At 35.4% G+C, this 21,299-nt stretch overlaps 1 protein-coding gene across 6 annotated transcripts in view; it reads left to right on the top strand.

Moving 5' to 3' along the window:
- LOC106877728 (vascular endothelial growth factor receptor 1) overlaps nucleotides 1-21,299 on the top strand; it is a 64,427-nt gene that overhangs the window by 14,987 nt on the left and 28,141 nt on the right. For 4 of the 6 annotated variants that reach the window (XM_014926697.3, XM_014926698.3, XM_014926699.3 and 1 more), the window contains exons 2-5: nucleotides 9,407-9,531; nucleotides 10,055-10,217; nucleotides 13,190-13,459; nucleotides 15,612-15,748. In XM_014926697.3, the coding sequence (XP_014782183.1) occupies nucleotides 9,407-9,531; nucleotides 10,055-10,217; nucleotides 13,190-13,459; nucleotides 15,612-15,748 (695 nt within the window). Of the gene's footprint in view, nucleotides 1-9,406; nucleotides 9,532-10,054; nucleotides 10,218-13,189; nucleotides 13,460-15,611; nucleotides 15,749-17,250; nucleotides 17,278-21,299 lie in introns of all 6 variants that reach the window. The other 2 variants (XM_014926694.3, XM_014926696.3) reach the window with 1 other exon arrangement.

The following is a 21,299-nucleotide window of genomic DNA, read 5'->3' on the forward strand; positions in this document are numbered from 1 at the left end:
CAATGAACACCAGGTTGGGCACTGTGTCTTCAGCAATCTGATGCAGGATAAGACGACTTCTCCCCAGTTTCATGGCCTTATAAACTTGTGTGAGCTCATGATGGCAGATCATCTTGTAAGAGTGGGTCCTGAGATCCTCTTTCAGCACTCAATACATCGATGTTCAGCTTATTTTGGCTGTGGCAGCCAGTTTTCTGACAGAACAAAGAGGATTTCACCGTATCTTTTCTCTTGTACTCTTGATAAGCTGAAGGATCTGTACACTTCTTTTTCAGCAACGTCCAGGTCAGTCAGCGGTGGAACCAGTCTCTTGGAATTTCTTGACAATTTTCCACAATGTTGTTTGGTTAATTTTAAGCTTTTTTGCTGTAGCTGTATTATTTTCACATCCTTTATGGAAGGTTATGATTGTATTTCAGTATATAGCCATTATCTAATTTATAAATCTGAATTTATTTACAAACAAAAATAAGATACATTAAGCTTTTATAATGTTGTATAATTTTCATATCTTATCACATTTATTGATAGTTATTAAAACCCGAAACTTTGCTTCCCTTAATTTCAGGACACCCTATATATAAATAGATAGATAGATAACATATAAATACATACATAGACAATGAGCTTGACAGTTGTTTTGATGTTTTAAGTTAAAACCTATCCTTTGTGATAGACCTATATTCCAGTGGTGAAGAATGAAGTACATATTTTCCAGAAATTTCCTATTTCTATTAATATCATCATCACCTTAGTAAAAAAATTCAGCAAAATATTTCATACAAACCCCTCGTAACTTTTCTACTTTATTGGAAATTTCAGAAAATTTTTGCAAATTTGTGTTCTACACACAGAAATTTATATGATTATGTAAATAGACAATTATTTATTATTATTTTTTTTAAATATTTCCCTCCACCTTCAATCCTAAAATTTCCACTCTTTTTCGAATATTTAAAAAAAATTTTGAAATACAGTTTGAATTTTTTTTTTAATCCCAGCAGTTGACTGTCATTGGGTACATCATTCCATTAAATATATTTATGGGAAGAAAAATATTGAAAAGCATCAATACATGTCAGAGTAGCAAAGAAACAAGGACTGTATTAGGTGGTTGTGGAATGTGCTAAAAACAACAGCTAAATCGCACTTCATTCACACACAATGCATGAGACCCTAATATTCCTAGTTAGATAGAAACTGCAGGACCACATGGAGCAGCATCCTGTGACTCCTATAGTATGCACAACTGAAACCCCTACAGGAGCGTCCTATGGGATGACCTAGATGAGATACGTTAACTAATGACTTCCTATTTCAGGTAAGAGGTTGTGGTATGAGATTTGACTCTTGTTTCTAGCGAGTTAAATGACTGTGTAGTAGCTTGTGTAATGATGATAGTGTTATATAGTAGTGGTGGTGGTATGCTTTGAGGTGGTACTAATGGATCGTTTGTGTGTGTGTTAATTATCAATGAAATGTTAATTCAATAATGTAGTAAAATCTAGAAACCAAGGTAAACTGATGGTTTACCAATTTCATTCCACCTATCTCTCTCTCTCTCTGTCTCTCTCCTTTTACTCTAAAGTAGAAGCTTGGTCTTACACACATACACAGTTAAGAAAATGACTGGCAGATAACATTACTCACACACAGTGAGACCTTGTTCACTGCAACCACCACCACCACCACTACTCACCAATGGACTGCTAGGGTCATTATTCACCAAATTCTACTGAACGTTTGACCTCTGACAAATTAAACTATTTTAAGAAACCATTACAGCTACTTTTGATTCTCCCTACCATTACTACAAGTAAGGTGGGTGTTAGAAGCAGCCCCTGGTTCATATCATAGATCCCTTCTCCCTTCCATTAATCAATGGTTGTTATAGGGATTGCTGACCCCTACAATCTTTCTGTTTAGTTGTCAAAACATCATCTACTGCCATAACTGTTACATTACTACCAACCACCTTAGAGAACCTCTGTGATCTCTCAAACTGCTAGAAATAGCAGCCAAATCCTTCTCAAATATATTACCCCATACTGTCTTAGAAAAGTCACATTGGATAGTCCAGGATACATGGTCACAGTCCAATGACTTATACAAGTAAAAGAAAAGTGCCTGGGGGAAAAAAATAACAGGATGGTCAGGATTGGAATGCCGTTGAGCATCATTCTGCTCATTCATGGCCAACTGGGGCTAAAAGAAATATCATTACTACCACAACATCATTATTGTTGCTGCTGCTACTACCACCACGACCACAACTCCTACTACTACTACTACTGATTTTGTTACTTAATTATGATCGCTAGAACAATGCTCGCAAGCTTTTTCACTTGTGGTACACTTATATTCTTCTCAAAATTCAGCAGCATACCTGAACTAAAAATATAACTAAAAGTATAGGGGGAAAATTATATTCAGATTACACTGTGGTACGTCTCATGACACCCCAGTGTGCTGAGGCATAAGATCTTGTTAAAATTTATGCGCAATAAATTACTTCTGCGATATACAAAATTTACTATTTTGCTTGTGTGAACCCCAAAAATCTTATATGGACCCTGGTTGAGAACCACTGGTCATGTTTCTGCTCAATGATACCACTGGGTTTTATATTTTAATTCTGATAAAGATTTTTTTTTTTTGTTTTTGAAAATATGTTTAAAACATAAGTATTGTCCATCATCATCATTGCTTTTTTTAAGATCTGCTTTTTCATGCTTATATGGATCAGACAGAGATAAAGTATATTGGCAAAGATTTTCTTCAGCCAGATACCTTTCTTGTCATCAACCCTAATCTCTTTCCAAAATAGGCAATTCTATTTTTTTTCCCCCATGGCTAGACAGACATGTTCTTGCAGAATATTGGAAATAAACAATGCTGCTTTTGTGACAGTGGCACTCATTTACAACTTTTGTACAATGTCAAGACAAGGAGACATACATACACTCACCCACGCACACATACACACAACAGGCCTCTTTCCGTGACCATCAACCAAATCCACTTTGGTCAGCTTGTAGCGGATGTAGTGGAAGACACTTACACAAAATGCCATGCGGCAGGATTGAGCCTGAAATGTGGTTGGGAAGTAAATTTCTTAACCACACAGCCATGCCTGTGCTCTGGTTTAAATATTTTATTACTAAGAAAAATTATCCCCCCCCCCCCCCCGTCCACATCCCCCACCCCCAAGGCATGCTCTAATGAGCTCACAATTCCCCAAGGAGACACTATTATCCAGGTCAAAGACCACAAAGTTAAAAGTCTCTACTACAAACTCTAGTGAGAGTTTAATGAGTTGGGATGTAGAAATCATGCAGGAGAGGTTTGTTGAGGAAGAAAGAATGCTGCTAACAAATTAGAGTAAGACAGTACAGAACTGAACTATAAACTGTAGTTGTTGCTCATTAACCCAGGTCAGCCATGACCATCCCATCAACTTATAACACTATAGAAGTACATTATCTAATCTGTCCTTCCTTTATTTATTTTTTTTTTTATCTAGTTTCAGCCCAGGAGCTGTGGCTATGCTGGGGCACCGCCATTTATGCAAACCTTTTGTTATCATATTTCTCATGAAATGCATTACCTTTATCTCAACTTCTAAAATAATGACATATTTAGGAAAATAACTTTGTTGTTATTAAAGCTAGTGTTTGAAGCATAAGGTCACATAAAACTGATGCAAGCTTTTCATTTAGCTCACTTTAAATAGAAAGTTTCTATCTTAGAACTAGGGACAGTCTCAAGTAGCAGGGAGAGGATTAAGATAGTAATATGTGATCTGAGAGAGATTTCTCTAACATTTCTGGAATGAACAAATACACTCTTGTTGGCTTGTTGATAAGGTCTAGTTTTTTTCAGCTCAGGTGATTTACATTCAACTATGTATGTACACTACATGTTGAATTAATACATTGATTATAAGCTAACTACACATCATTACCCCATTTATCCTAGTTCATATTAGAATAAGGCAGTATCATCATCACCACCATCATCATTATTTTATATCTGCTTTTCATGCAGGCATAGTTTGAATAGTTGTCACAATCCAAAGTTTTTAAACAGAATTACTGCCTTCCTACACAGCTCAAAAGACCCCATTCACCCATATATTTCATCTTTTGGTGGCTTGGACACTCTTCTTAACTACTACCTTCTCTACATAATGTCCTGGATGCATTTTATGTCAGCACCAGCATCAGAGAGGTTGTCATTTCTTTGACAAAATTGTCCTTTCAACCATAAATTTCTCTATTCATTCACCAAAATCTATACAGGGTGTATTGGGCATACAGACATACCTCAACTTATGTCATTTCAAATTACATCTTTTTTTTTTAAAGAAATTAATGGAATAAATAAACCTCAGCTTCGGTCAGTGTATCTGACTTTACATCAATCTCAGCAAATGTTTTTAAAAAATTTTAAAAAAGAAATCATCTAGAAACCAACACTGAAGTGGAAAATTACATAAAATATGTGAAAATATGTACACACCATTTATTGAAACACATGAGTAATAAATTCTTTAAAATGATTTTTTGTGGTATGTAATTTTTCAAGTCACATGTCTTGGAATCAATTACCAACATAAGGTTCTACCTTACATCTGTAATTAGTATGCCTGTATTTTTATCATGGCACCAGTGCTCATGAGATTGCCTGGTATCTCAAAAGATTAAAGAGTCCTTGCTAACTACTCTCTGGTGTGTTCATTCGCTCAAGGCAAGTGACCAAGAATGTTGATAGAAAAGTGAGCTATAGGGGAAGAACCAGGATGGGTGGGTGGAGATAGCATGAGTACAGTGGTAAAAACAGAATGATTGGGATGATAGTGGGGTGAAGATGGACTTTATTTATTTAAAATTTACTTTTTGCAGAAATAATAATTTTTTTTTTTTTCATCTTTAGTAATTAGAATATTTATTTTTCACTTTCATCATAAAAGCTTCTTTCATTAATAAAGTTAATAACTTACATCTCAGGATTTTCTCTCCCTCCCTTACAGTATATATATTTTTTCCCTTCCACCTTACTGTCTCTTCACCCCCAACTATCTTCTAGAACTGACTGTAAGCAAAACTGAGGAATGTGGAATTTTCCAGACAGTTCTTAATGATAGGATAAAAGCATATTTGTTAAAGTTACAGGCCAACTTCTGTTGCTGCCTGCAGCTGGTAAGACATCTTCATTGGTGTCTTAGTTTATGGAATGTCTTCAGATCTATTAATGCCATCATCCAAATGTCATCTTCAGGCTAATTAAGAAACATCTATAAGTCACACAGTAGATATTTGTTCTATCTTTTACAGCCAACTTTCAGTACAAAGTATTTTCATTTTACCAATGCCTTCAGTATATTTTCTTTCCTTTTATTGCATTCTCTCTTTCTGTTCTATGACCCTTTTGATACCAACCCACCTGAGATTGTCCCTGGTTCTATGATATAAACTTCCTGTTTTAAAGTAAACTAAATGAAAACCTTCCATGAAAGTTTCATGCCAATTTATGTTCCAACCACTAACTTAATAATGACAAAATTATTTTTATAAATTCTTCATTATTGTCAAAATTAATTCAAAACAAAAGTTGTGTATTACAACAAACATATGGTAACAAAAGGAATAACAAGATAATGGTAGATTTCGTTCTTGAAATTCTTTTTATCGCTTTGTTGTCATCATTTTAGTTTCGACACAAGGTCAAAACGTTTGGGGGAGGTTATAAGTCAATTACATTGACCCCAGTGCTCAACTGATGCTTATTTTGTCGATCTTGGTGGAATTTGAACTCAGAACATACAGACAAATGAAATGCTGCTAAGCATTTTGCCTGGCATGCTGATTCTACCAGTTCACCAACTTCTTTGTTATCATTATATTGCATGCACCTCTTTAACTGTTTGATTATATCAATTATAGTAGGATTGTCTTTATCATATCTTCTTGAAGTAACAATATTGCATCAGTTCCAACAAGATTTGACTTAGTTTTAAACCTCACTTGAGCTGTAGGACTCATAAGGTCAGGTTTTAACTCAGTTCCCATAGCATATAAGTGACTGAGATTACAACACTCCCTACCCCTGGACAGGATGTCAATCCCTCACAGAGTTTTAACTTCCCAGCTAATGCTGGAACTCATTTACAGCTGAGTGGACTCTTTTTTAATCCAGTGGCTTTTCAAATCTTTTTCTCCTCTCTTTTATTTCTCTTTTACTTGTTTCAGTCATTTGACTGCGGCCATGCTGGAGCACCGCCTTACAATTTTTTTTTTTAAGGAGTTGTTATATCATTATTGTGATTACCATCATCATGTTAATATCCACTTTTCTATACTTGCATGGTTTAGACAGAACTTATTGAGGCAAATTTTCTGTGGCTGGATGTCCTGTCAATAACCCTCGCCTGTTTTACAAACAAGGTGATATTGCCCCATAGCTGGATGGATATGTTTTCCTGAAAGATTGGAAACAAATAACACTGTTTGTGAGAAGGTTACACTTATTTACAATTACAATTTCAGCATCTAATTCCACCCTTCACTTTTCTGCCAAGTTCTGCCAGTGTTAATAAGTACCAGTTATATGCTGATGTCATTCCATTTGAGTATAACCCTTTTCTTATGACTTAGCTTACTGAAACAATAGGGTTTCTACATAGTTGCTCATTCTCCTAGAAATAACAGTCAAAATGTCCTCAAACCACACCCTGCCATCTAAACAAAAGATATACCTAATACTGTAATTTGGGTTACAAATGCTTAAAAATTTATACCAAAGAGAACAAAAACAAGATGGTCATAAACAAAATGTGTTTGTTCACAAGATCAGGGTTGACTCGTAGCTAAAAAAACAAAAGCAAAAGATCAAAAATTATTTGCTGCCATAGTTTTTCACCCAATTCACATCCTGTTCTTGTTCCAGATGAATATTTATATATTTTCTGAAATTCAGGTGTGTTTTAGATGTCCTCTCTAATTACCATATGAATGAGCCTAATTTCTGACACTCTTAAATATGCAGATTATATGGCATGATGATAGTGACGACGACAAAAATTACTCTTGTTTATATTTTTCCAATGTAATGTTTAATGTTGAAGGAACAAGAAAACCAACATCCAACATAATTACATTGACACTCATGTATATATATATGTATGCATGCTAATGCATGACCCACGTTGGGCTCCTCACTTGTATCATTATTGAGCCTGGAGCTTAACCATAGCCTATCCATCGCACTTACTTAGTGTTTACTCGTTGATCGGATCATCTGGATCCCTCGTCGTTATAACCGACAGAGTGTCACAATAGCTATAATATAGATGATAGGTGATTGAAATTGTTTGCAAGTGCTTGGTTGTGTGGTTAAGAAGGTTGCACATGGTTTCAGGTTCAGTCCCATTGTGCAGCATCTTGAGCAAGTGTCTACTAATATTACCCTGGGCTGACCAATGTCTTGTAATTGAATATGGGAAATGAAAACCCATTTCGTGAGTGTGTGTGTGTATTTATGTCTCCTTGTCATGGCATTGCTCAATAGTTGTAAACAAGTGTCGCAACTGTACAAGTGATATTGTTCGTTTCCAGTCTTCCATGAAAATATGTCCAGCCATGGGAGAAACATTACCTTGCAAATAGGTGAAGGTCGGTAGTAAGAAGCATATCTGTGTGTGTGTGTGTGTGTGCGTGCATTCGTGTGTGTGTGTGAGTGCATGCATGTGTGTGTGTGTCTCCTTGTTTTGACATCATGTGATTGTTGTAAAGGAGGGTCACTATCATACAAGCAGTGTTGCTCATTTGCCATATTTTGTGAGAACTCATCTGCTGATGGAGAAATATTACCTTACTTGGAAACAAGTGGAAGTTGACAATAAGGACATTCAGTCACAGAAAGTCACCCTCATTAAACTCTGTCAAGACCCATGTAAGCATGATAAAGTGGATGGAACCCTTACCTTGCTCGACATATCTCCAAGAAACTGCTCAGAAATGTGCAAGATGAATACCCACCATCAGGCATCTACCATACTCTGAATGTCTTGCTTCCCTGGGCATGGTCACATTAATGTTCCAGCATCTGGAAACTGTCTTGGTAGACAACCATAAGATTATTCACCCTCTTTCCAACAACAACCTTGGGCACTTTTTTGAATTCCATATGTCAAGCACTCATGGACATGCTTACAAAATAAAAAAAACAACACAGCACCCATGACTTTCAGAAACTATTTTTTTTTCATGCTCAGAATTGCTGAAGCAGGGAATAAACTACCTGCATTAGTTGTTAGCTGTCAAGAGACTACATCCTTCAAAACTTCCATGCTTCCTGAAATTCACCAACAGTACACTTGATACCCAGCCCACCACAACCCCATTCCTCGTTTTTTTTTCCTTTTTTTTTTTGACTTTTCACTGATCACTTCCTGTGCATATTCTATGTACTGTTCATAAAGTTTTGGTTACTTTTTCTAATGAGTTGTTGTGCACATGATCACTATATGCAATAAGTTCATATATTATGTTTTTTATATACAAGCTTTTTTTATATCCAATGCAAAGTTACAAATACAGAAACTCCATTGTTAATAACATTTAGTGGTTATTTATTTTTAGATTGACATTGTAGGGTAAGTGCAAGAGGCCAGATGTAGCTGGTTTGAACATAAAACAGGTAGAATATTTGGGTCAAATACGGTCAGTTTAAATGCTAAGGGGCTATTCAGAAAAGGTTTTGGAAGAAATTTTCCAAGCATACCTTTAGCTTCTTTAGTTTCCCAAAGCTGCTCTGAGAAATGTTACATCTCTCACTGTATGGTATTTTAGAAAAAATACTATTGCACCCTAATATTCTTTAAGAAACTACACATAGTATCTATAAGAGGTTACATGTAGCTTGTGAGCCTCAGTTTAGCCACTGTTGCTATGCCCTGGTGATATAGTAAGTTAGCAACAAAATGAGACTACATTTTCATATGGAATTATTTTTTCATCTTGTTTCACTTAGTGGATTGCAACCATGCTGGGGTATCACATGGTTCTTTTTATTTTTAAGTCTGGTACATATTCTTTCTGATACTTTTGCTAAACTGCTAAGTTACAGAGACATAGACAAACCAATACTGGTTGTTAAGTAGTACAGAGACAAACACATGCACACATATGTATGAATGACGGACTTCCGCATAGTTTTTATCTACTAAATTCACTCACAGGGCATTGGTCATCTCTTCTTAACCACAACTATTCCTGCACCTGTCAACTTCTCATCTGTTTATTATTTACATTTTTTTTTACGCATCAAACTTTTCCTTTATGACAGCACCTTATTTTCTTCCATTCTGTAACAAATTATTGATTACTTTATTATTTCCTTTCAGATTTCACCAAGCCTTCTATTACTTCATCTAAGTTGAATGACAGTGTATCAGAACTCGTGTTGGACATTGGAGAAAACCTCACTCTTACCTGTACAGGTACCAGACCAGTAAAATGGGAAATTCCAGTAAGTTTCCTTTATGGATTTAATTTCACCTTCTTAACTCCATCCAGGATTGTGACAATGGGCTAGCCTAAGGGTAAATGTTATCTCATTGTAGTTTTAGATCAGGCGTGGACAACCTTTTTTGTGAAGCAGGCCACATGAGATATGGCTCATCATTAGATTGGCTCCAGTACTAAAAAAAATTCAAGGTAATTTTTCATTAGGCATGCCATTCAGAAAGTCCCCAAGGTCAACTTTGCCTTTCAACCTTTCAGGATCGATTAAATAAATGCCAGTTACACACTGGGGTTGATGTAATCAACTTAATCCCTTCCCCCAAATGTGAAGCCTTGTGCTTCCAGTAGAAAGGATTATTATTATTATGTCACATTTCTTATTTCCTCATGATATATGAACTTACTTTATTTTGCTAATTTTATAACCTTAAGACTGACTTGGGGTGTGAGGCAGGATAATTCAAAAGAAAAATTCTTATACAAGTTTGGTTTTTTTCTTCTAATTTTAAATTTTCTATATTTTATAGCACATTAACAGGCAGGGAACTACCATCATTATAAGTAAATCCGATGACGACCTTGAGGTTAATGCTACAATGACCAGTGCTACATATGCTGACACTGGTAAGTTTACATGCACTTACAGAAGGACGCTGTGGCTGAGAGCAGATGTTTACATTTACTTTAGAGGTAAGTACTAAATTGGTTTGTCATTCTGTTCCTAACTAACTCATCACTCTTCGTAATGGCCTATTCCACTGAGCTGGAGTGGTACACTCACATTGCAGTTCCTACATGTTGTATTTGGAGGAAATTATTGTATATAATATGGCTTTAACTGTTCTATTATTTTCATGAGCACACTGTTTTGGTATTGAGAAGGTGATAATGATAATGAATGAAAATGACGATGATGATGATGAATTATTTTAGCTGACAAGAGAGATAAAGGTAATGAAATTCATGATTTTCATATCTTTCCCATGGATCATCATCATCATCATCGTCGTTTAACGTCCGCTTTCCATGCTAGCATGGGTTGGACGATTTGACTGAGGACTGGTGAAACCGGATGGCAACACCAGGCTCCAATCCAATTTGGCAGAGTTTCTACAGCTGGATGCCCTTCCTAACGCCAACCACTCAGAGAGTGTAGTGGGTGCTTTTACGTGTCACCTGCACAAAAACGGCCACGCTTGAAATGGTGTTTTTTATGTGCCACCAGCACAAGAATCGGCAACGATCTCGCTCGAAAAACCTCATGTGTCACCTGCACAAGAGCCGGCCCAGGGGCGTCTATTTTAATAGAGTTGTAATGTGTTGTATCAGCAGGTTAATTCCTCACCATCTAGCGCTTGAGAACCTTCATGTGAGTCTGTCCTGTTTTCCTTCCTTCTTCCCGCTAGTCAAGGAGGCTCTGGAAAAGAACTGAACCTGAAACCATGGGGTTAGTAGAGAATTGATAGAATGATACAAAATACATGTCTTGTTGTGTTAGATTACCCCCAGATAGATGGATTTTACCTCCGATAGAGTATATTGTGATTGATTCCATTAACTCTGCTCTTCCTCTGTAGATTTCTGGCCTGGTATCAGAGAAATTGTTGTTGTTGTTGTTGTTGTTGAGGAGACGGAGCAGCTGACAGAATCATTGGCACACCGAGAAAAATGCTTGGTGGCATTCTGTCCATCACTACATTCTGAGTTCAAATTCCACTGAGGTCAACTTTGCCTTTCTTCTTTTTGGTACCCAGTTGCACAATGGGATCGATGTAATCAACTAGCCTCTTCCTCCCCCAAAAATTCAGGCCTTGTGCTTTTTATAGGAAGGATTATTATTATTATTATTCAGGTGGCAAGCTGACAGAATCATTAACTCAATGGACAAAATGCTTAGCGGTATTTCTCCCATTGCTACATTCTGGGTTCAAATTCTGCCGAGGTCGATTTTGCCTTTCATCATTTTGGGGTCGATAAATTAAGTACCAGTGAAACACTGGATTTGATCTAAACAACTTACCTCCCGCCCCTACAATTTTAGGCCTTGTACCTTTAGTAGAAAGGATTATTATTATTATTATTATTATTATTATTAAGGTGTCAAGCTGGCAGAATTGTTAGCACACCAGACAAAATGCTTAGCGGCATTTTGTCTGTCTTCATGTTGTAAGTTCTGATTCAGCTGAGGTTGACTTTGCCTTTCATCCTTTTGGGATTGATAAAATAAAGTACCAGTTGAGCACTGGGGGAGATATAATCAACCAGTTCCCTCTTCCAAAATTTTTTGGCCTAGTAGAAAGGATCATTATCATCATCACCATGGTGATGGATTGACAGAATGATTAAAATGTCAGACAATATGCCTTGCAGCACTTCTGACTCTACAATCTGAAATCAAATCCGACTGAGATCAACTTTGCCCTTTCATGCTTTCAGGGTGGATAACATAAAGTATCAGTTGATTACTGAGGTTCGTGGTATTCACTAACTCTTCTCCTCAACATTGTTGGCCTCATGCCTAAATCAGTAATCATTAATTTTTATTTATTGTTAGTTACTCTTTTTACATGCTCTTCCATGTAATTCTTCAGCATATCATCCTGTACTGTTCCCCATGTTTTTTATGATTAATAAAGAAAAAAAATCATCATCGTCATCATCATCATCATCATCATCAATATTATTATTAGGCAGTGAGCTGGCAGAATGCTTAGCAGTATTTCATCCTTTACGTTCTGAGTTCAAATTCCACCAAAGTTGACTTTGCTTTTCATCCTTCCAGGGTCAATAAAATAAGTACCAGTTGAACATTATGTTTGATGTAATTGATTTATCCCCCTCCCCTGAAACTGCTTCTCTTGTGCTAAAATTTAAAACCCCAGGACAATTTTGCCTTTCGTCCTTTCGGGGTCAATAAATTAAGTACCAGTGAAACACTGAGGTCAATTAAACCATCTGTCCCCTCCCCAAAAATTTCAGGCCTTGTGCCAACAATAGAAAGGATTATTATTATTTACCTTTCATCCTTCTGGGGTCAATAAATTAAGTACCACTGAAAAACTGGGGTCAATGTAATTGACAAATCCCCTCCTCCAGAATAGCTGCCCTTGTGGCAAAATTTGAAACCATTATTATTATTATTCATTAGTCTTATTTTTATCACGTTCTTTCATTGCTCAACCAAGCACAGCTCTGTGTATCTTGGGTATGTGCTGTGGTTTGCTTTGGTGTTGCTATTTCTTGCTAATTTTTAGGATGTGTGCAGTACCTAGTAGTGCCATTTTTTGTATGTAATATATATTTGTTATATTCATAAGTCCTGGTATTTTGGTTATGTATTTGTCTGTATTTTTTTTAACCATACCTAATGCACCTGTTGTTATCGGGATTGTTTCTGTTTTTCAGCTCCACATTCAAGTTATCTCTATTTCCAAATCTTTGCATTTTGAGAATTTTTTCCTTTCCTTTTAGAGATACATTGTCAGCTTTTGGAATGGATACATCAATTAGAAGGCTTTTTTTTCTTGATAGTCTCTGACAACTATACCCAACGTCTTAGCCTTGATCTCTCTATCTGTGTATATTGGTATATCCTAGAGTATCATTGCTTTATTATCATTATTATTATTATAAATATTATTATTTATTTATTTATATTTCAGATCCAGATAACTTCTTTGTTGAAAGTATTATATTCAGTCATGTGGTCAGCCTTAAAACAGGATACTTCAGATGCCTAGTGACAGACCCTAATATCAAAGTGAGCCTACAGAAGCATGACAAACTTGTTGAACTTAGCAAAAACCTCCAGTATGACCCAAAAATGGGTTTTGTAATTAAAAGACCAACAGTGCTGTACACTGGCAGTTTTACATGTATTGGGGAACTCAACAATAAAACTCAAAAAGTAGCTGTGCACAGCACTTTTCAGGGTGAGTTGGTGTTATTTGTTGACTACTTTATATATTCAGTCTCTTAGATTTCGATCCAAATAGTATCATGCCAGCCATAAACTAGAAGTAGGATCGAAAATTCTTATTGGTAACGTTGTCAAGTGTTTTGTACAAATTCAGTATTTGTATATTTCAAGCTATGCTACAAATACAACATTATTTTCCGTAGATACTGGTATGGTTGTGTGGTTAAGAAGATTGCTCTAAAGCCATGTGGTCTTGAGTTCAGTCCTACTGCATGGCATCTTGGGGAAATGTTTTTTACTATAATATGCAACCAAGTGAACACCCTCCATCAGGCATCTACCATGCTCTGAATGCCTTGCTTCCCTGGACAAGGATCCATTGAAACTCAACGTCTGGCAACTGACGTGGTAAACACCCACAAAATTATTAACCATCGTGCCAACAAACTTGAGCACCTTTTTGAATTCCATGTGTCTAACACACATGGGCATGTTACAAAGTCAAAAAATAGTACAGTTCCCATGATTTTCTGAAACATTTTTTTCACACTCAGAGTTGCTGAAGCATGAAACAAATTATCTGCATCAGTTGTTAGCTGCTGAGACATAGCATCCTTTAAAATCTCCATGCTTCCTGAAATTCACCAACACTACACCTGATATCCCCTCACTCCATAAGCATCCACACATGTATATCATAACTCATACACTGTTCACTTTCCTGACATTTGTACATAATTCTATGTAATGTACATGCACTTTTGATAAGTTGTAGTGCACCTGAACACTGTACACAATAATTTCTTTATTATTATTATTAACCCAAAGCCAATCCAAGCCTTGTGAGTGGATTTAGTAGGCAGAAACTGAAAGGAGTTCATTGTGTGTGTGTGTGTGTGTGTGTGTGTTTATTCACATCATGCTCTTGGTATAAATGAGCATCGTCATCATACAAGTGTATTCCTTCATTTCCAGTCTTCCATGAAAACTTTTCCAGTCATTGGGAAATATTACCTTACTTAGAAACAGGCAAGATACAAAATTTGCCTCAAAGAATCCTATCTGACCCATGCAAGCATGTAAAAGTGGAGGACATTAAAACAATGATGATATATGAATAATATTCCTAGTTATATAACTAACCAAAAAGACCATTATTCATTAAAATACCCAGTCGATCGAGTTAATGCATATTACTATTAGAATATTGACTCTAAACCAAATACCAGGTAAGGAATAAACTTGTTGATCACACAGGTGCAACTACATCTGCACTGTAGGTATTACAATAAACTCCATGTCTGAACATCATAAATACCACTTCATCACTTAGTAATAAGCATTGAGTATAGAGAGAGGTATGAAATAGGAAAATATTTTCTTCAACATATGTATTCTTAGAAAATCTAAAATAAGTTAAAAACTCATTTAAAATAATTTCTTTTTAATGGAATGAAAACACGAGAAATGAGAAGAGTAATTCATTAAGTCTCCTGTAACCATATTTCTGTTAAAATACTCTGCATTTGTTTCAATTCATTTTGGAGAATTTGGTAAAATATTTTATCATTATTAATCTGTGGAGCTGACAGAATCGAATAAAGTGATTAGTAGCATTTTTATGGCTCTTTACATTCTGAGTTCAAATCGCAAGGCTAACTTTGCCTTTCATCATTTTGGGTTTGATAAAATAAAGTACTAGTCAAGTACTAAAGTCAGTATAATCAAGCACCCCCTTCCTAGTTGCTGGACTTATGCCAAAATTTGATAAAAATTATTCATTTGGTGTTTAAAGAATTGAGCTGGTGGAATCATTAGCATGTTGTCAGTCAAAATGCTTACCAGCATTTCTTCCAAACCTTTATATTTTGAATCCAAATGTGAACATCACTTTTGCCTTTCATCCTTTTGGGATTAACAAAATAAAGTACCGGTGAAGTTCTAGGGTCAATATAATCAACTCCACGCGCGCACAGCAACATATATTACTGGCCTTGTGCCAAAATTTAAAACAATATTAATTGTTGTTTGAAGGAAAGTTTTAATTAATTTAGATTTCTTTGTATCATTTGAACCAGAGGTAACCTCAGGTGGGTTTGTATCAAAACAGCTAATTGATTAATTGTGAATTTCTTCTTTTTTTTTTTTTTTTTCTCTCCTCTTAGATAATCAAGAATTGACTCCTGAAATTATTGTACAAAGAACCAAGTATATGGTTAATGAAACAATCGAAATGAATTGCAGAGTTGAAGTTAACAAACAGAGTGCGATACATATGGAATGGATTTTACCAAGTAATAAAGTAAGTAGCTTAAAAAACTTATTTCTATTATTCAGTTTTTAATCTATTATTTAACATCGTCATTGTTCTTATTATTACAGGGCAAAGTCTCTTCAATGGTTTGAAAAAACGTTTCAGTTTTACTTTTAATAACTTTATATTTATTATGTTTCTTATCTTTATTTATTTTTTTCCAGATTTTGCAAAACCTAAAGCACACACAAAAGGAAGAAAAAGAAATTAGATTCTAAAAAACTGAGTAATGCTTGGAGTTCTGCCTTGCACTGGTTTTAATCCCGATGCAAGGAGCTTAATCACTCAAGCTGACTGAGTGGTTTGTAAGAGAGTCAGACAATAAAACTCATTTTTCCAGGTGTCTGGACTGAACCCAAATTACAATGGTCACAGTAAATGGATATCCAATTAAAAATATGCAACATTTTGTTTTAGAGTTATTTGGACATTTAGTATTTGAAACATTTTCCCTCTTCTGACAAAAGTAATGTTTCCTACATGAACATGTGGCCTTCATGTTAGCCTATCAATGAGAATCAATACCAATTTTTTTTTTTGAATTATACCCATTCTTGTTAGTTTGCTTATTTCTTCTAGTCAGTTTATCATCCAGTTAATCTCTCATCCACAAGTTCTGAAATTCAATACAGTCTATAATCGCTAAAAATTGGACTAAAGTTTATATATTTGCTCTGTTTTTAAAGATCACATTATATTATTATTTTAGTCAAGCAAAAAATTTGCTTAACTTTAGCTTTCTTTTTTATTTCACAAAATTCTTAAACTTTCAACAGTTTATAATATTGTTATATGATATGATGGCACCTGGAGAATATGATGTCATTAGAAGGTCATTTAAATGTGGTCTGGGAAATATCTGTGCTTTAGCTCGTGGCGGGGGATAAATAATACAAGCCAACGAAAGTGTCTCTAAGTGGTTACTGAGCATGTTAGAAACAGCAGCCAGATCTCCCTCAAATCAATCAAAACTCCACTATCTTCAACAAAGTTACATTCAAATAATTTGGCTTTTGACAGTCTTAAAAAGATGAGATGATCAATGCTGGAATGTTTTTGATTATAGATTTACTCAGTCAAGATTGATTTGAATCTAAACTACAAGTACATTTTTTTTTTTTTTTTTCATTCTAAGTACAAGGCCTGAAATTTTCTGGGAAGGGGCCAGTTGATTAGATCGACCTCAGTACACAACTAATACTTAATTTATCGACCCTGAAAGGGTGAAAGGCAAAGTTATATTCCCTGTTAACCTTCCTCTGATATCCCACCATAGTTAATTTTACCTTTCATCCTTTCATCGACAAAGTAACTAGTCAAGTACTAGGGTCAGTTTTATCAACTAGCTCCTTCCTTTCAAAACTGTTGGCCTTATTCCTAGATTAGAAACAATTTTTTATTTCCAATTTTATGTCTGTCATTTAAATAACATTTATTTCATTCTTTCTTTTTCTTTTTTCTTTTTTTGTATCTTTCTCCTCTTCCTTTAGGTAATTGTGGTTTGCAAATCTGATCAGGTAAAGTGCTGTTCCTGTCAGCAGTCAATCCTTCAAAACTGCATTTTGTCATGCTCAACTATTTATTGTCGTAGTAGGTAGCAACATGGTGCAGAGTGTAGTCACCTAACAAGCAGAGAAACACACTTCATTCATGTTGCTATTACCCTTCACAAAGACATAAATGGTACCAAGAAAAAAAAAAAAAAATTCTCCTCTCTTATGCTTCATGTCTTTATGAGAAATTGTTATGAGGTACAATAAATTTTCAAGTGGGTTAGGTTCTAGATACTTACTTAGTCTGTCATCACTTCATATTTATTGTGTTTTGTTCACATACTAAACTATACTTGGGTAAAAATACTTCCTGTTTAATTATGAAATCATAATTAATACTTTTGAGAAGTAAATGATCAAGTGCTGAAGATTGTGGTGAAATGTTTCTCAAGATATTTCAATATTACTAACATTTAGATTACAGTCATTGTCTTCTCAATACTTATGTGTCAGGTGTCTGGTACAGTGGGAAATTGGTGACCAGCTTTTCCTGTGTTAGAATCATTTAAGTTGCTACCAAAGTCAAAGCCTCAGAGAAAGGGATGAATGCTACAATTCTGTCTCCTTTCCTATTCTGTCTTTGGCAAGATATTTCACTCTCTTTAAGGCTAGAAGTCTAAATATTTAAAAATTTTCTGCATGAAAACTGCATGCATATTTAACTCTTAGGTGTAACAAATATATTATATATTTGTGAGTGTTATAGTGTACAGCTGGGTAGAAAGGATTTAAGATATGAGGCAGGTAGGTAGAATACAAATATATATATATAGGTTTAGTAATACAAACAGGAAAATAGAACTCAAAACACATATATTTTTTAATTTAACCAGCACAAGTTACAAACTAATTCAAGAGCTGAGAATTTCATGTATTGCCAATGCATAAAAGTTTCCATCCTTGAGTCAAGGCTCCGAAAGGGGTTTCAGAGAGTAGCATCCCTGCCTTCCTGAACAAGTTTGCCACCACATTTCTTAAAAATCATGATAGAGGCCTTGGTCTCAGGTCCACTCGTGTCTAGAAACTGAGGTGGGAGGTAAGCAAGGGCATGCTCCCCATAGAAAATCTAGCCCCCAAAAAGCCTCATGATAGCAAAGGAGAATGGTCAACAGCCAGCCCAAAAGTTGGGGTGGGCTGCATTTGCCTACCTTGGTTGCTATGGCATTGATGTAGATTTGACCACCCCTGTTAACAGGGACAAAACCCGGATTTAAAACACTGGATGGTGATGATGTATATTGTAGCTTAAATCTGCCCTATTGGGCAGCTCTTAAGCTAGCTCCTGTGGAGGGCTCTTCATTAGGCTTTGGGCCCAACAATGAGACTTCATGCATTGAGTACATGTTAAATTTTATTAAAGTTAAACAATATTTTTCAAGCAATGAACAATTTTCATTAAAACAATGATATAATTTGTTGACTTGGAATTTATTGCAAAGCTGCATGATAAACAGCAGTACCACCACAATCACCACCACTTCTACCATACACACACCATTCAGCCTTTTTGTGATGGTAACAGGGTGATAGTAATAGTATGAGCTGTAGCTGTGATAGAGGCAGAGGCAGCGGTGGTGGTTGTGGTAGCTGCAGTGGTCAGAGATGATGGTGAGAGTAAGTGATGTGAAAGACAGTGGTGATGGTGATGGAGGGGAAGGCGGCCAAGTCAAAGGTATTAATGGTGGTGGCATCAGAAGTTTGAATAGTGTGTATATGGCAGATGTGGTGGCGATGGTGGTAGTACTAAGAAAATGTATATATGGGTGTTCTGTTGCATTAAAAGAATATATTAAGATATGTACAGCTGGGTAGAGAGAATATGTAATGATATATGGGTGCACAATTATGTACAAAGTTCTGTGCATTTAAGTAAAACATAAATTAACTTAGTTATAGGGTTTGTTGTATTGTAGCTGTGTTGTCTTGACTAACTGATCTCTGTAGCTTTGCTGACAACAAGTCTGTTGTACTGCAGTCATGTTGTCATAGTTTCTATTGTGTGGCAAAATAATTGCACTATCATTATATTGTCACCTTTCTAATTGCATTGGTATAACATTTTCCATGTGTATGCATGTTAATTAGAAACTGTCCTTAGTCTATTTTCTGTTTCCACATCTACTTTCTCTTCGTTTTCACATCTATTGTCTTTTTTATTTCCACATCTATTGTCTCCTTTCATTTCCACATCTACATGTATGTGTGTGTATATATGTATATATATATATATATATATACATACACACAAAACATTGGACTGACTCCTGTGCAGGTGGCATGTAAAAAACACCATTTGAGCGTGGCCGTTGCCAGTAGCGCCTGACTGGCCCTCGTGCCGGTGGCATGTAAAAAACACCCACTACACTCTCGGAGTGGTTGGCGTTAGGAAGGGCATCCAGCTATAGAAGCTCTGCCAGATCAGATTGTAGTCTGGTGTAGCCATCTGGTTCGCCAGTCCCCAGTCAAATCGTCCAACCCATGCTAGCATGAAAAGCGGACATTAAATGATGATGACACACGCGCACGCACACACACACACACACACAATGCTTCTGTACAGTTTCCATCTATCAGTTTCATTGAGTGGCTGTAGTAAAACACATTAGAACTCGAAACAACATGGTTACTAAGATAATTCTCTAACCACACAGTTATGCATTGTATATCATAATTTGGATTTACTGAGCTACTTCACTAATACTTTCAGTAAATCATGCATATAAAATCTAAATGTGTGGATTGTATTATGTATATGTGTAATAATTTATATAATTACACATGTATAAATATGTTTGTCACAGACACAGAGACACTATACTCAAGTTTTATTGTAGTCTCTCTGTCATGTACTGATGGTTTCTACTTTTGTAATCTTATTGTCCTTACATTATTTTCATCCTTGATCCTATAAATTGAGTAATAATCTTTTAAATCAAACACACTGACACTTTAATCCTGTGAACCCTTTATATGGTTTTTTTCCTGGCCATTTAACTGTTTGTTGCACTGTCATTCAAATCTATATAATGCAATAACATTTTCACTATTTCACTTCATTTGCTTTCTTGTGTCACACTTTCAATCTCATTTTCTGAATTTCAACATCTTTTTAAGCCTTCTATTTTCATTTCTTCTATTCTTAATTAGTACTTGATTTTTTTGCATTTTAATTTACTCACAAAATAATACTAAATTCTGCATGTTTGTTCACAACATGGCTACTGAATTAATATGTGGTGGTGATGATGATGGTGTTGTTTTTGTTTAAGACTTTAATTTAAAGTGAGATGTTAGTGTTATATGTTATATATCACAGGATTGCTCTCTAAATTACTTTGTTCTAGAATTAGAAATAAAGCCTATTATTACCTCCTTGATTGATATAATTTATTGGGTACATTGATAAATGTCTTGTTATTTATATCTCTCCATTTATGTTTCCAAAGGCTCCATCAGGGTATGACATAAACTCAACCTCGAAATTACTAGATTTTGTTCTTTAAGCTGATATGTCACTGATTTACTCTTGAGCACTTTGGAACTGAAATAGAACAAATACAAGGCTGTATAAGCTATAAACTTTTTAAATGTATCAAATCGGTTAATGAAAAATAAATATTCACTGAACATCGTAAATTTAAAGGCATCTTCTTTCGTTATCATCAACAAAAGCACTTTTCACTTGATTCAATCCCTCATTTCAAATTTAGTAATTTAATGGTAACATTAGAATATGATGATCAGTTTATCTTGTTTTGATGATAGATGAATATACTCTTTATTTTGGTCATTTAGGTAAGGCCCTTACAGTTTGCTGCTGTTTTGAGGGAAAATAGATCTTGTGCATTATTGCAAAATCTGTACCAATTTCATTCATGGATAGGTAGTGTGAGTATTACTTTGGAGCAACTAGAAGACATTTAACACTTAATGTATCCAGTGACAATGACGAAAAAAAAAAGCAAGGGCACTGAAGTGTCACCTTG

This window comes from Octopus bimaculoides, chromosome 13 (assembly GCF_046866305.1).
Source record: "Octopus bimaculoides isolate indiv1 chromosome 13, ASM4686630v1, whole genome shotgun sequence".
NCBI classification, from domain to species: domain Eukaryota; kingdom Metazoa; phylum Mollusca; class Cephalopoda; order Octopoda; family Octopodidae; genus Octopus; species Octopus bimaculoides.